The 16,788-nt window shown below is 40.1% G+C and overlaps 1 protein-coding gene across 21 annotated transcripts in view; it reads left to right on the top strand.

Moving 5' to 3' along the window:
* kiaa1217 (KIAA1217 ortholog) overlaps positions 1 to 16,788 on the top strand; it is a 90,461-nt gene that overhangs the window by 47,412 nt on the left and 26,261 nt on the right. For 16 of the 21 annotated variants that reach the window (XM_077509618.1, XM_077509610.1, XM_077509606.1 and 13 more), the window contains one exon: positions 14,172 to 14,361. In XM_077509618.1, the coding sequence (XP_077365744.1) occupies positions 14,172 to 14,361 (190 nt within the window). Of the gene's footprint in view, positions 1 to 386; positions 494 to 3,311; positions 3,337 to 5,208; positions 5,368 to 7,885; positions 7,965 to 14,171; positions 14,362 to 16,606; positions 16,698 to 16,788 lie in introns of those variants that run through there. The other 5 variants (XM_077509620.1, XM_077509616.1, XM_077509621.1 and 2 more) reach the window with 5 other exon arrangements.

The following is a 16,788-nucleotide window of genomic DNA, read 5'->3' as shown; positions in this document are numbered from 1 at the left end:
CTAATTGATTAAGTTTTAAGGACGTTATGTGTATTTGCGTTACCAGTATGAATGTGTGTCAAAATGAACACTTATGTTGGATTTAAGTGTAATAAATAATGACTAGGCATGAGCTGATGCAGTATAGTATTTGACGGCATGAGCAAAAATATCACGGTAAATTACAGCTCTAAAATTTGCTTTTTTGAAAAGTCAACCACGTGTTAAAAAAAAAAGACTCTCGTTCTTTGTTCTTGTTACTGTTGGACACTTATGTTGGATTTATATTTATTTATGTGTAATAAATAATCACAAGGCATGAGCCGATACATTAGTTTCTGAAGGCATGAGCAAAAATATCACCATAAATTACAGCTCTTAAATCTTCTCTTTTTTTTTTTTAATAGTCAAAAAGTCAACTTCGTGTTCAACCACTCTTCCCCATTGTCCCCCCTCCTCCCCGTGCTAATGGCACGTGCTAATTGACTCGAGGGTGGTAAAAAAGACCACTAAGGTAGGTTGCAATTCTTTTCTCTTCTTCTCCCTACTTTCTTCTTGTGCGAATATGGCACGTGTTAATTTGACTAATGAAAACACATTGTGCACTATCACCCTTAAATAAATAATCATCAGAGCACTCATGCCTAATAAGACCAGGGTTACTAGAGTACAACTGCTGATGTTAGACTTGTGCATACAGGTAAAAACAATTTGCTAACATCAGACGTTTGGCTGATTTTGGCCAATGTTTAAAGAGCCAATCATCATGATCATCATCATCATAATCTTGATGATGATTATTATTAATAGGGATGTTCATGCCACTTTTTACAGACCACAAGTCGAGTACTCAACTCTTGACTAGTAATTGATACAGATACCAAATACCGATACCACTAGTACTTTTGATACATAAAATTCCCCCCTTCCCCCCCCCCAAAAAAAAAAATCAATTAAAGGTAATTTTCAAGAATAGACCTATTATATCCCAATATAACATTTTGCCTAAAATTGCATGAAATTAATGGTAAGTTTCTATTCTTATAATTTTTACTTATTTTACTTACCGTAAAACATCCACAAGAGTTGTACCGTTACCTTAAAAAAAAAAGCCTTGTATCGGCCAGATACTGATACCTGGTATTGGTGATCACCCTAATATTATGTATTATTTTTGCAGTATTATGTACTTATTACTTAATTATTGTTTATTATATGATTTTATATGATATTATTATTTATTATTTGCATTCATTTTATATCCATACTATTATTTCTTATTAGTTTTCAAATGTTCTGTTAGTGACTATTAGCAGAAAAATAGAATATTACAAAATGAAGTGGTACAGCATTAAGAGGCATGGCATTGTGTAATAATTCCTCAGAATTCATCAAAATCTTAAATTATATTGATTTGTTATACATTTGTTACTTCATTCATTACATAAATTTTTGTATCTTATGTACGCTTATTATATTATTATTATTATTAATATTATTAGGGATGTTCAATGCCACTTTTTTTAGACTGACACTCAAATTTTCAGTACTCACCAATACCAAGTGCCGATACCTTTAGTATTTATGATTAGGGATAGGCGAGTATACCAGGTATCGTATTGGGCTGATACCAAGACAAAATTCACGGTATCTATTGGTACTTGCGATTGATATCGATATCAGTATCGGCCCCGCTCCCGTTTTTCAGTCAGGAACTAAAGGCTGATATGGTTATTTTGAATTTATTGACCGACACTGGGGGCTCCGGTAGGAGAGCACATAAGTCTTCAGCTGTACTCAACAATTTAAGTAGCACTGAAGTGCAGACAGAGCTTTGTATATTATATAGTATATCGTCATTGACTACTGCACTGGTATGAGATGAATGACAACGGAGAACGTGAAACAGGAAACGGAAATACAGGGCTGCCTTCCAAATTAAAAGCATGATTTCAAAACAAGATATAAGTAAACATCACAGACTAAACAGCTTGAGGAATTCTTAACATGATAGATATTACTACATTACTTGAAAAAAAAAATAAATATATATATATATATATATATATATATGTGTGTGTGTGTGTGTGTGTGTACACATGTGTTTTTACATTAGTACTCTATATCGTGTATTTTGTGTTACTTTGTTTTACTATTATTTTGAGAATCTTAAAAAAAACCCTGAAAAGTATAACTTCAAAATGAATTGGCCAACATTATTAACTTGTGTCAGACTGAATTGCGGACCGAATGGAAGTTTTTCCCACGCCGGCGATGTAAGTGTGCCGACCATACAGGAAGAGCAACCCCGCTGGCGATGGTGCGTGCCTCACGGGTCAAGAAAAACACAACAGTCTCAGGAGGTTTGAGTTACAAAAGGCGCAGAGTTTCAGAAAAGGCGAAGATGATATCTCAAACATAACTTCCAAATTCTCACCTCGTGAGTGTTTTATTTAAGTCACCGTTTATGTATTTGTCTTCCCCCCAAAAGCCAATGGTTTCATTTCCAGGCCATGAAAGACATGGATCAGTGGAGATGAGATAACATCCCACTGGCAAGACCACTGCGAGCTAACAGCAACAGGACCGCCTGACCGCTCACAAACACACACATACAATTCCTTCCTTCCGCCTGTATGCGTGTGTGTGTGTCTGTGTGCGATGAGCCGTGAATTCCGAGGTGAATAGTTTTGTTTGACACAGTTGAACAGCCATTTTAGATGAACGGATCTTAAACGGCCAGGATGTGATCATCCACTGGCCCGTGCGTGCAGGTCACCAAAGCAATTGTGTACCTGTGCAGGTGAGAACTCTGTGAGCTGTCATTGCGCTGCGTTCAAGTGCAACCTTCTGGCCATGACATGGCGGTAACATGACGGTTACCTTTTCTCATACAAGGAGTCTTTGGATGATGACTTACTGTCAATTTGACCCCAAAAAGTGTAATATTAAGTTGTGTTCAGTTTTGCATCAATTATCAATTATTATTCTGTAAAAACAAGGCATTTGTCATCACGTTGACTCAATTTAAAAAGCCTGGGAAGAAGCTGTTTAAATTTGCCGCTGGAAATTTGCGAGGTGTCATTTCAAATGAGTTAATAAGTTCATTATATACTGCCTAAACCATGTTGTCATAATATCAGGTAACGAAAGTCTGAGCTGCACTGTATACTTGTTTGCGGCGCACACGTGGCTAGAGAGTGAGTCAGCTGCACTCTATTACCGAATGTGTTTCATGTGGGAACTCTGTATGCCTCCCTACCGCCAAACAGCTACTGAATTTTACACTATGGACTTATTTCCTTTTGTAGGCTCTTGTGATCAAATATTGATGCATGTGGTATGAACGACACTGAGGTAAGACCAGTTTTTGTGTCTACAGTAAAACGCCGCAAGTCAGTTTGTCAGTTTCATAGGATTTGTATTAGGGATAGACCGATAATCGGCCCTGGCCGATTATCGGCGCCGATATTTGGCATTTTGACAAATATCGGCATCGGCCATGTTTTGAATCTGAAGGCCGATAAAGCTCACTGAGCAGGGGATACTTGCGAACGTAGCGAATTTGGGGTTTTCATCAGGATTTGTAAGATGTTCGCAGTCAGTTTTTATTTGTCGTAAACACATTTGGAACATATTCACACAATTTTTCACCGCAAAAATCTTTTTGAAACGTTTTTACGAACCCTAACAAAACCCCCAAATGAGCTACATTCACATGAATTTGTTACTCAGTGAGAAATTATATATAGTTTGAAAGAATTCCCCCCCCTCCCCATTTTACTGCAAATGAATATCGGCTTGAAATATCGGTTATCGGCCAACTTGACTACAAATAATCTGTATCGGTATCGGCCTTGAAAAAACCATATCGGTCTATCACTAATTTGTATTCAATTTCAGTGTGTTGTGAGATTTTTTTTCCCCCTTTATTGTTTGCCACAGCAGACATTGTCGGTAAATTTAATACATGGCTTAGCTTTCAAAGAGTTGTAGGTCGCAAGTGTGAGATGAGGTACCAAAAAATGAATTTTCTTCCTGTCTCGCGATATGCCGCCTGCAAGTTGTTACACCACACTATTACCTGCTGTTAGCTAGATAATAGCAAATGATCATCATTCGGAATCAAATGGGTTGGCTTTTTTTTTTTTTTTTTAAGAAAATCCTAACTTTTCCAAATCTACTTGTTGGCAACCTGCCAGAGACCCAAGCTAAACTAATGCTGACTTGTATTGCGACACTAAGATCAGACGAACAAGGCTGCCTTATACTGCGGAAAAAAAAAGTGCACGCTGAAAGGAGCTCAGACCCGATTAGCTTCTCTGATTAAGACACTAGTATTGTGTCGTGCCAAAAAAAAAAAAAAAATGCGCCTGGCATGACTTGTTATCAGTGGAAATCAGATGCAGGCCAGTCATTGGGCCTTCTGTCAGGAGGGGCTTAACCCCAGAGACACGCTGGATTAGATGGGGGCATCGGCGCCACTGCACGCGCCGCTTGCCCTCCGCAGTCGGGGTGCTGCTCCCCTCAAACTGCACCTACAACCCCCACCACCACCACCATTAACACAAAGGGCCGTACGCAGTCAACTTTGTGCCGCTTGTTGTGTTCCAAGTCATTAAGATGGCTCCTGCTACTGATTTTGGTGGCGGAGCTGAGATGATTGCAAACAGACGGTTTGCACGGAACTGCAATGACAATCATTCTTGTGACGGCAATGAGGAGGACAATAAATGCTTGTTTCCTTCGGGAGTTGTAGCTCATCCCCAGGGAGTGGACGCATGCTGCAGTGTCTCTCTGACCTTGACGATGATGAGCATTAACGGGGTCTTAGAGTCCACACAAAGAATGCGGGGGTTTTGGGGGGGGTTAAGACTCAACATTCTTTGCTGTCCATTGTGTACCGTATGTTTTTTTTTTTTTTTGTTTGTTTGTTTTTAACGGTACAGTGCATCGGCAGTGTGGTGTCTCGCCACAAGGTGGCGCTCCTTTTCTTTGTGTGGAAGTAGTTTCCTTTTTCCTTCTTTGGCGAGGAATGTTTTGTTTTGTATGCCATGCCTAGGGGTTTTCAGTTGCTCTTCCTTTTTTTTTTTTTTTTTTTTTTTGCTGTCTCGCTGCGCCGTCCATGGCAACTCGGCCTCCGCATATTACAGTGCACAGTCCACTGTTTCTTGGATGCTGCACATTCAAACAATGACGACCAAACTTTTGGAATCCGAGGAGGAAGATGATTTCGAGATAGAAGGGACAATAGAATACAGCGTTGTCCAGCCCGATGTGTTTGATCCGATTAGGACATCGGGAGTTTCTCAATGACGATGACAAAGATGTGGAAAGTGTCACGGAGGAAGCCACAATACGAGCAGAGCGGATCGGAAATATAGACCGGTATGTTTGTGCACTTCTGTTTCTGTGTTTATTTGCTCAAGCAACTTTCTGTAGCACTAAAGCGTGAAAGACGTCAACAGGCGGCCACGTTGTGGTAATGGGAATAATAGTAATGCGTCGGCTGTTCATGACAAGTTAACATGACGACAACCTTGAGCTGCATTTTCCAGTCATAAAAAAATATCGGATGCACAGTACCAAACAACAACGGTAGCACTAAATCCTCAAAATGATCAGCACAAAGCTTGAGTGCTTGGTTGGCGAGCATAACTCACCATGTTTTCTTCCTTGCCGATGAACTTTTCATATCCACTGGTCACGTAGTTCCCCCCCCCTTTGGAAAGCTAAAGAAGCTCTTGTCACTCCCTTGACCATTAGTGCAACCAAATGCGACACGATAAACCGTCGTTGAACTGGAAAACAACTCAACACAAGCGCATACAACCCAACGCATTTTTTTTTTTTTTTAACCACTCACTCATATACTCACACACAAGCTTACTTCATGCAAGCCACATGGGGTCTCCCAGGTGGAGGAGCGAACCCACACATACAACCGAACGCTGCTGTGGCGACTTTGTCGTCTGTGACGTCACGGCTCCGGAAACACCCGAAGACGCCAGGACGCGAGATTCAAATCGTCGAGGATGCCTTCTGACTAGTATTTAGTGATTAAACTGCTTTACAGCTACAATATAAGGCAAGGCAAGGCAAGTTTATTTGTATAGCACATTTCATACACAAGGCAACTCAATGTTCTTTACACAAGGAAAGACAACACATAAGCATCAAGAAACAGTAGTTAACATTCAGAGGAAGAAAAATAAATGAAAATAGGTTACAAACTAACAATCTTAAAACATCATTCAACAAACTTTAAAACATTTAATAAAAATCAATCAATCAAATTTAACATAAGGACGTTTAAAATAATAATAATAATAATAATAATAAAAAAACACTTAATTAAAGCTGTTTAAAAGTCCCTAATCATAGGTATAAGAAAAAAGCAAAGTTTTTAACCTGGATTTAAAAGCATTTACACTCGGGGCTGACTTCACTTCTGTTGGTAGCCTGTACATATAATATAACTACTTTGTAATGAAAATTATGCTTTGTAAAGGTGTTCTAAAGGTTTCAAGATTAACATGGAAATGTGTGAAATTTGACCTTTAAGTCTCCTGGCGTCCTTTTGAAGGTGCTACAGTATATAAATCTAAGCTATTATTATTATTATTATTATTATTATTATTATTATTTACTCTTTGTTTACTCAGGTTAATACATTGCTAATATGTCAGCAAGCCAACTGTTTAAAAATGAAGTTCCCTGGGTTTATGGTTGTTTAGAAGATTCTGTGAATAATATATCATGTAGGAAATGTATAAATAAACTGGAGTTGAGTTGAGTTGAGTTGAGACATGACAATGCCGTTTGGTTTGTGGTCTTTGACTTTTTGTCTTTTGACTATTAATTAGCCGTAATCAAGAGTTATTCAGGGGTTTGACAAGGAGACTTGGCATTGAACATAGTTAGCAAGCTATCTGTTAGCATTTTATAAATTGTGATTTGAATTAGTATTCGACTACAGGACAAGATGTGGGGAAAAAATTGTGTTAGTCCGTTCTGTACTCAGGTTATCTTGCTACATGTTAACATACTAACTGTTAGTATGTAAACAAGATGATTCATGATCAACCCCAATCTAATCATATAAAATCAACCCTTATTTGTCCTCATAAGATGTTCCCTGGAGACCATCCTGTTTCACCTGAGTAGACCTTGTCACATAAACAGAACCGTGTGAAATATGATCTTCACCCAGTCTGAGTGAATGGATGGGTGTGCTCCTCTTTGTATTCCACCAGCCACCGCTTTGCACTATTAGCGTGTTTGCATGTTATTCTGGATGAAAGCAATATTAAAGGGCAAGTCCAGACAGATCGGAGTGCTGTCAGCCCGTCAGCAAATAGTTTGAGTGTGTTTCCTTGATGGAAGGTGGCAAGAGAGAGGGAGTTCACACCGAAGCCAATGAGTGGTCTGCCAATCTTTTCTGTGTGTGAGTCTGCACCTGTAATAATGGGAAATGTCTTTATTAATTAACTGTACAGGCAATGTTTTGTGTATCATTAACAGACATGCAAACGTATAGTGTCATGAGAGTTTTTGTGGGGCTAGTCATGATAGACTTGCACACGATTCACCAGGATTGAGACGCTTGCAGTTGAGTTTTTGAGTCTGGGAAAGCCTGTGTGTACTGTACGTGTTATGACCATCACCTGCTGAGTGTCTTGCATAGACTGCGGTGTTAACTCCGTGGGATACGGGTAGTATCTCTTTATCTTCGGACACGGGAGATCAGTGCCCGAGCTGAACACGGGTACGAGTGTTGAGAGGCTTTTTGAAAATGCACAAGGAGGGGAGGGGGTTGAGGTACACGAGAAAGGAAAGGGGCAGGAACAGGAACAGTTGTAGAGAGAGAGTGCTACAAGGTCTAAAACAACACCCAAAGGAAGAACTGGTTTCCTCTGGACTAGGGGCTTTCCATTCACACATGGATGTAGCTGGTGGATGGAGCTCCACACTTTCCTAGAATGGTAAATGATGCATAGTTTCATGTTGTTGTTGTTTTTACTCTGTTGAACTTGTTTATCTTAATGTCCCAAAGTGCACTTTTTTGGGGGTTGTTTTTTTGCTATAGCAAATTTTAGCATGTCAGCTAATCATTTTAGCAGTCTGTCATTTGAAATAACTCAGGACTCTAGGGCAAGATGTAAAGTCCTTGGTATCTGTCTTTGTGTTTTCTCTACTCGGTTGCTATCTTGCTGGCATACCAACTGCTGTCACATTGTCATTTGAAATAGCCTGCATCTACAGGGCAAGATGTAAAATCCTTGGATCTGCCTTTGCCACTTCTGCACTCAGGCTACAATATTGGTATTTGTTAAATTAGCATGTTATCAATTTTCATTTTAAATAGTCTTCATTGTGAGATGCAAATCGGGTTGCTATCTTGCTCTGTTGGGTTAATGTGCAAGATGGTAAAGATGGTAGCAGTGATCCATTTTTACTTTTTTATTAATTTTCCTGAGCATGTTTGAATAGAATACTACCCCTCGAAAAATTTAAACAGCAGAGCCCTTGAGTGCTTGCTGTCCCCAGCGGTTCATATATCTGATGATTATGCAAAGTTGACTCTTGAACACCCCCCAACACACACCCCACCCACACACACCCACACACACACACCTCCTTCCCGCACATTTGGCAGAGTGGTTGATGTCTGCCCGTGATAACTGCGACTAATTTGTATACGCCTGAGAGCGTGAAATCAATTGGGCGGCGTCCGCTCAGACGTCGGAAATGTCAGCTAGGTCGACAGACACTCTTTTGTCTCTGTTGTTACTGTTCAGATCTTGAATGACTGGCACAAAAAGGGACCCTCCAAAAGTCACGTTCAGCCGTGACACTGGAGACTCAAGAGTAATTCCCACTTAAGACGCAAATTAACGAGTCAGCGCAAGTCAGAAAGTCCATCAGGGGAGTTTGGACTCCTGGATTAGAAAAGGAATTCATCAGAGGAGGAAGCCACAAAGGGAATGGATGACGAGGGATTTGGCCGTAATGTCATTAAGGAAGACAAAAAGGTCTGCATGCAAGGCATCAGGCAGGGACTGAAGCCCTGGCTGATTGAATGAAAACTTTGCAGGTGATTAGAACAAATAAATGTCACTGAACCTCATTTGGTTCAGCACAAATTAGACTGGTACTGTAGGTGTTAGTCCACTACATGCAGTATAACCATCTAATAATTGCAGTATACACCCATTCATCTGTCTTCCTACCTACCACCAACTGATCCTTTTTTACATACCTTGTTTGCCAAACTCGTTATGTTCTGAACTACCGGCTCAGTTTTACTTACTTTCCTGTCTACCACTACTAGTGTTGGTGTCCTTGAGCAAGACACTGAACCCCCAGTTGCTCCCGATGCTGTGTCATTAGTGCTTTGAGTGCCTTTTCGGTAGAAAAGTGCTATGGATGCTGATGGATGAGGACATACCACTGAAGATCAGTCAACTATTTACCAGCTCAAACTAACTTGTTCATCTTCCCATTCCTCCCGCTCATTGACACATACATGAGTTTCTGATATTCTCCAGTCTCAGCTAACTGTGCCAGGTTTCAGATGTGGAAACCACTGATCGGCACCATAAAACCTGCTGTGACCCGTTTGCACCTGCAGTGAAATTCCACACGGGTGATTTCTTCTGCTCTGGTCCAAACCATATGTAATATTTTTTGCATGTGCCATGAGGAATGTGCTTCTGACACATGGAGAATATGATATGAGGCATGAAAATGAAAAGACAGTTTTGTTAAGTTCGCAAGGCAGGTTTTATTTAAGCAGCTCAAGAAGTAATGTGCAGGTAACTCAACTAGTGAGCCCTTGCCGATTAGCAGTTCACTAGTCCAGAATCTGAGGATGTATTTATTTATTTTTTGGTTACATTTGTGGGGGGGCATCAATTACTCGGGGTGTTTTTGGTACATGGAACATTTTTCCAAACTGTTATGTGTTTATTTACGGTCGTCAAATTGAGGGATTTTGTATTTGCTGTGGAATAGCACACACAAATCATATTGACGTTGAGTGCTTTGTAAGGTGGAATGTAAAGACAACTAAGCATGCCTGAAGAGAAACTAGATAAAAGAGACCTAAATGTGTGTTTTGCAATGCACCGTGTGTGTGTTTTGGAGTGAGGAGGTTCACAAAGAAAGACACGCATGACCGAGTAAGACCCATTGTTCCAGAAAATGTGACCCCTGCCCAGGACATCCTGGACACATTTCCGCCGCCGTGGTCATACGGCTGCCTGCGCCGCCTTATTTGTATGCTATTCAAATCTCACAGGTCAGCGCATTGGCACGTTTTGAGCATTTATTGCGACACAAAAAAGGCTTTCAAGCCAATGACCCTTCAGCTGTCAGACGGACAGACGGGGTGGTGTGGCAGGCCAAGATGGGGCGATTAAAGAAAATTGTCAAGAGTAATGGCGGCTGGCATCAGGAGCCTGCTGTGTGGTTATTATAGTGTAATGTACCTGCTGACAGGCCGCGCAAAGCAGACTGATGACTTGCTCTTGCGTATCAAGATGCAATTTTCAACCATGTACTGCTTTGTTTCATGGATGCTACATTGTACAGTAGCTTTATACAGGCAAGGCCTAGATGTATGGATGATTGATAATGGATGCCTGCGTGATGAATGCTTTAGATGGATCAATGGGATTCATGGGTCACTGGACACTAGTTGCATTTATAGATAGAGGGTGACTGGGCAAATATTTACGCTACATGAATGGATGCTTTAGTAGCTTGATGGTAGGATACATTGATGGGAATTTTATTTTTATTTTTTTAATAATTCCAATGGCAATAAATGGTTGGATTGATGAATTTAAACGTCCATGGCATTGAAGGATTTGAACAGGTCCTGAATATTTAGGTTGAAATTCTCCCAAGAAATAATAATAATAATAATAATAATAAATCTCCATGGCATTTCCGGGTGCACGTAGTCATTATGATTAGTTGATGTTAAGATTATGAGAGGGTCCTTGGAAAAAAATCTCCTGCACCCAAAAAGTTTGGGTGTTCTAGAAAACTCCAAGGTGACACAGAAGAATTTCTACGGGCATACATCAATCTTTCAAAGCGTTTGCTCTCCAGTGTTAACTTGTGTGGTTTCAATTCGAGTGTCCCATCAACTCCCGGTCACCTCTTTACTATCATCATGCATGAACAGCATAAAACCACATTTTTATTCATGTTTTTAATCCCTTATGGCTAAGCATATTTTAATGATAGTCATTACTCAGCGATTTTTGCCTGACTTGTAGGGAAAGCGTCAAATAAACCCTGATGCACTGTGACTAATCAAACATAGCTAGAAGGGATGATTAAAAGTGACAAAGTGTACAAAATTGTGTTACACGTGATGGTAAGCACTTTTCAGTCGACCCTACGTCTTGTGTTTATATCACGTTGTTGCCATGGCGCCTCTGTTGGGTTTGATGACAATCTCGTTTTCCAATCTCAGGCCTCCCGCTGGCATTTTTATTTTCCTCTGTTGCTCTCCTCCTTTTCCTTTCCATCAGTCTCTGCAGGCAATGCTCTCCTCCCTGCACTCTGAGCTTGACATTCAGAGCTACTTGATGACAATCCAGGCGCTCGGTCGCACAGTTAGTCCGCTCTTGCCTCTGCATCTTGCCATGTGGTGTGTGTGTTCTAACCAATGCACTGTTGTATTATTTTACGTCAACTTTTCAAATGGACAAGGTGTAAATGGATGATTAAGTACAGTGGCTATTGAAAGTGAACACACCAAGACGTCACACTAATTGTTAAAATAAATTTTATAACCCTTTTTTTAAAGTGTGTACAGTGTACTACATTATTAAAAATCTAAACAACAATATCTAAGATATGTCTGAAGTAATCATGTTTATCTTTATTTACTTTATAAAATGTTATGATAATAATTAATAAATAAATATAAAATTATAAATAATAGTAACTTGCTAGTGTCAGAAATGTATAATATATATATATATATATATATGTTTTGGTTTTGTTTTTTTAATGTGTGTAATGGGGTCTACATAAGTCTGTACAACCAGCATGTAATACTTTATTTTTTTGTTTTGTTACAAGATATAATAAATATAGTCATAAATAAAAGATACATATTAAAGTTAAAACAACAAATACATCCTTGAAAGTATACTTTTTATTATATTTGACTTATTTTAGAAAATCCAAAAATACAATTATAAATGATTAAAAATGAATAGCAATAATATATGTACATACATAAACAATACATTTAAAGTAGACTACTCACTCTACTACTCACTCTACTTGCATTTATGTAATTAGCTCACAAACTTAAAAAAATAATGGATGAAAAATTTCAGAGACCTTTATTTTTAACTTAATTTATGAAACAGACATAATACACACATAAATATAAATACATAATATATTTTAATTCAAAATATTTTCACACTCTTTGTTGTCTAGTCCTGTTTACCCTCATTGTGGTTTAAAGGAACAGTTCGGATTTTTTGACATGAACCTCTGGGCACTATTTTTCTGTTCGTTCATATCACTGCGCGGCGCCCCGCAAACAGCTGATGAACGCGCACTAATCTACAAGTTGTTTGTCTTTTCGAAGGCGGAAGCCGCGCGGATCAACTGTCTGCAGCGCATCGATTAGCTGTCTACAGGGCGACACGCAGTGATATGAACGAACAGAAAAATAGGGCCCGGCGGTAATGGCGTCTGACTTTTTTCAGAAAGGAGTTTAGTGATGCAAACGTATCACTCTTTTGAAAACTAATTGTTTTTAGAAGAAAAACGCTTTATTTCCGTGACCCAAGTCAACCTGCTGGACTACCGTTCTCTCGACCAACACCGGACCAGAACTTGTGTCACAGAACGCTGTCAGGGGTAAGTCAGTGCTGATCGGACACACTGGAGGTGAGGATGAAATAGAGATTCATGTCAAAAAATCCGAACTGTTCCTTTAAGTCTGGGTTCTGGCTCAGTTGCAAGTTTACAGATTATATACTGTACATGTCAATGTTATTTATTATTATTATTATTTATTTATTTTTACTGATTTCAAAGGATCGGGCACTGTATATTGCTGCCTCCACTATTCCCAGAGATGCACTAAATCTGAATGCCATGTATACTGTAAACCTTTTGACTGTCAACATTATCAAGTTTTAAACCAAAATGCTCATATATGTGACAAAGTAGCAGCATGCGCATGCAGACATTTTTATGGGAGTCTTTGGCCTCGTAGTGGCGATAGCAGAAGGTCACTGCATAAAGAGCCCACTGTTCCATGGCCCGTCTCACCCTCTTGGTTTCAGCCCCCCACCTTGTCCCTGCAGTGCAGATCATCTTACCGACACGGCACAAAAGCTCGGCGAGCTTCTTAGTCTTGTCGCACACATCGCCGTATTCAAGCCTCACTTAGTGGATGCCTGATCTGATTACAAACGATGGTCACGTCTCGTAACTCTGTAATGACTTAGCAACTTTTTGGGCTGCTTCTGTGTGAGAAACGTAGCCACTTAATGCATCATTTGTGTGATGTCATTGCATGTTATGAAAGACAGAGTCAAGTCTCATGACTTGACTAGACTCAGAAATTCGGAATTAAGTCTGCAATTTTGTGACATGGGACTTGCTTGGCTCAAGCTTATGAAAGACTTGACTTGACAGACTTGCACTACACGACTAGACTGGTCTAGTCTCGTGGAAATCTGAAATGTAGCTGCTGGTGGCCACAGCTCAAAGATTATTTTTGATAAAATTGTGGAAAAGAGAATGCCGACTCAAAGATAAGAGACATAACAACTAGGACATTTAACTTCATCCGTCACTCTAAACTCCACAAAGACCGTTCAGCTACATTAACTGTACAGTTTAGCTAAAAGATAACTTGTCAAACATGAACTTAAATTTCATGCCAGTCTTTGGTTTAATTGAGAAGACAATAAAGTTTTAGACAATATGCAGACTGTTTTTGGACCACTCATAAAACTGTGATTGTTTGTTTTTACAGCTAACTAATGCAAGTATGGATGACTTGACTTTATGACTTGCCTAACCAAAATAACTGCACACCACCCTCTTGAAATTTACTGGAGAGTCAATTTGATGTCCTTGATTTTACTACAGGAACTTGTTCCAGGTCCTTACGTTGCCTCTTTTGTTGCTTCCAGAGCAGAAGCCCCAAGCACTGCCCCAGCCCGCAGCCCGGTGTGGACGTAGACCACCTCTCCCTCACATCCCTGGACTCGCTGGAGGCCATGTCTGAGTTTGACGCCCCCATGGGCTTCACCCGGGGAAGCCGGGTCCGCGCCAGCCTGCCCGTGGTCAGGTCCACCAACCAGACCAAAGACCGCTCGCTTGGTAAGTTGTAGATATCAAGCTACAGCCACTTGGATTTTGTTGACTTTCTGTACAAAATTCCCATTTTAATCCTTGTAATCATTGTTTCCTGAGTCAAAAATAGCCATTCAGCAGCTACCTCGAGAAGCTAACCTCATAGTCACATCTTTTTGCAGTGCACCCTGTGAAATAACACACAAACAGAATTTGATTTTTAACTGAAGCATATTGGGGCTAACTGGTAGCCAGTTAGCGCATAAAGCTAATTTAGCTGTTTCCATCTTCAATCAGTGCCTAGCACCAGATACTAACTTGCACGTTAATTCTCCCTATTGCAGTGGTGTCAAAGTTCGGTCCTCAAGGGCCTGAGTCCTGCAAGTTTTAGAAGTTTTCCATGTTCAACACAGCTGATTCGTATTCAAGCTCATCAGCAAGCTCTACAGGCATCTGATAATTATCCTGATCACTGAATCAGGTGTGTTTGAGTAGAGAAACCTCGAAAACATGCAGGATTTAGGCCCTCGAGGACTGGATCTTGACACATGTGCCCTAACGTAATAGTTTTAGATGCTTGAGTATTTTTTCTTCTAGCGGTTTTTTGCTATTAATGAATCCATTAGCAAATGGATATCTGTGTTTCCCATCTTTACTTTGTCAAAGTAGGCTGGTAACTTTATTCAAACTCCGCAAATGATGTCACAACTAACTAAATAGAACAAGGTGTGAAGTCAACTGTCACTGGGAAGTTGATTGACTGCTTAATTAGGATCCATGACCTTTAAGAGACTTTTTTTTTTTTTTTTTTTCAATGCTGTTGGCCCGAATAATGATTTGTGGTCTATGTGCCAGCCTAAAAAACAAAAAAAACAAAAACAAAAACCCTTCTGTGTCTAATCTGGAAACACATACAGGAAAATTATTTATTCAGTTGTCAGTTACCCTCATTTAGCATTTGTTTGCCAATTCAAAACATTAGCAATGCTTACCTGTTGTTTTGCTAGCATAAACCACTGATCTGAATATGTGACTGAATAGCCGATAGCCCATAAACGCCTGTGCAAGCCGTTGAAGCGAGAGCAGGCTACTGTATAAACTACGGTATAAGTACAGATTCGACATATACACCTCATAGGCAGTTAGTATAGGGCCGCTGAGCGGGCTGGAGGTTTGTGGCTAGCTCGCTTTTTTATTTAAAGATAATAAAACTGGGAAACTATTTTGTTTGCTTCATTTGTAAAACAGGTATTGTATAACATTGATAGTAAATGTCATTCTTCGTTTTATTCCTGAGTACATTTTACAGTAAAGGAGTTGAATCAGTACTTTAACCAGAGTCTACTACGCAAATGCCTGTTTTTCTATTTCAGTACAGTGAGTAGCTTGTTTTATCACCTCTGATAATTGGTGAGTACGTGTAGGTGCTCCACATCAGGACAATGTATTTAGGGGACAGCAAAGGCGGGCATGGGGGGGGGGCTATTATGGCGTGACGAGGGGAGGAGTGAAACACGGCTTTACTGCTTCGTCCCTCCCTTGGTGAGACACACACACACACACACACACACACACACCGACATACACACAAAGCGGGCATCCAGAAAAGTCTGTACTACTTCTACTGTTAGAAAGAAAATGTGAGTATGGATTTTTTTCTTTGTTTTGTTTTGTTTTCTCACTATTCTTCACTTGTGGAGGGATGGGAGCGTTCAAAAGATGCAATGCCATTTGTTGAGGAAGCCAGCCATTTGCGACCCCCCCAACCACCACCACACACACACACACACACACACACACAATGCTGGTGGAAAGCAGCTGATCACAAGAGGACACCATTCACCTTTGTCATTGTTGCATATTCATATATGCTCAATGGCACCCTCGTCGTGTTAAACATCTGGATGCCGAGTGCGAACAGAGCAGCACTCATGGGAGAAAAGTTGTTAGCCACCAGGAATAGGAATCGGAATCTCACCGACATCTGGTAGCTTTTACCAGGACGCTGCTTTTATCAAGTCACACCAAGTAAAAGCACCCTTTGTTTGTAGTCATTTGATTGAAAGTCCACATCCCTGCAATAATGTCAAGAAATATGATAAACGCAGCCAAATCAGAGTACATGCTACTTTCTTTTATCACCGACAATCTGTTCAGAATCTTCAATAGACATTTTGTTTCAGGGCGCTATTGTTTGTACAAGTGCTGCGTGGGCGTGTCCAGACATTCTGCGGCACACATCTGTTTTTTTCCAAAATCTCAGCTCACGCAACACACAGCCAGTTCAGTTGGGAGACTCGCCGTCTGATACACATGGGAAGCAGGCAGCCCAAATAACAACTGATAGCAGAGTTTCGACGCAAGTATTGAAAAGATTGGAATTTATTTAAAACATTTCCTGATCTGGAAAATACAGAAAATACACAACTGGAAGCTAGCACTTGGAATCTTTTT

Source organism: Festucalex cinctus, chromosome 20 (genome assembly GCF_051991245.1).
Source record: "Festucalex cinctus isolate MCC-2025b chromosome 20, RoL_Fcin_1.0, whole genome shotgun sequence".
NCBI classification, from domain to species: domain Eukaryota; kingdom Metazoa; phylum Chordata; class Actinopteri; order Syngnathiformes; family Syngnathidae; genus Festucalex; species Festucalex cinctus.
This window is presented reverse-complemented; position numbering and strand designations above follow the sequence as displayed.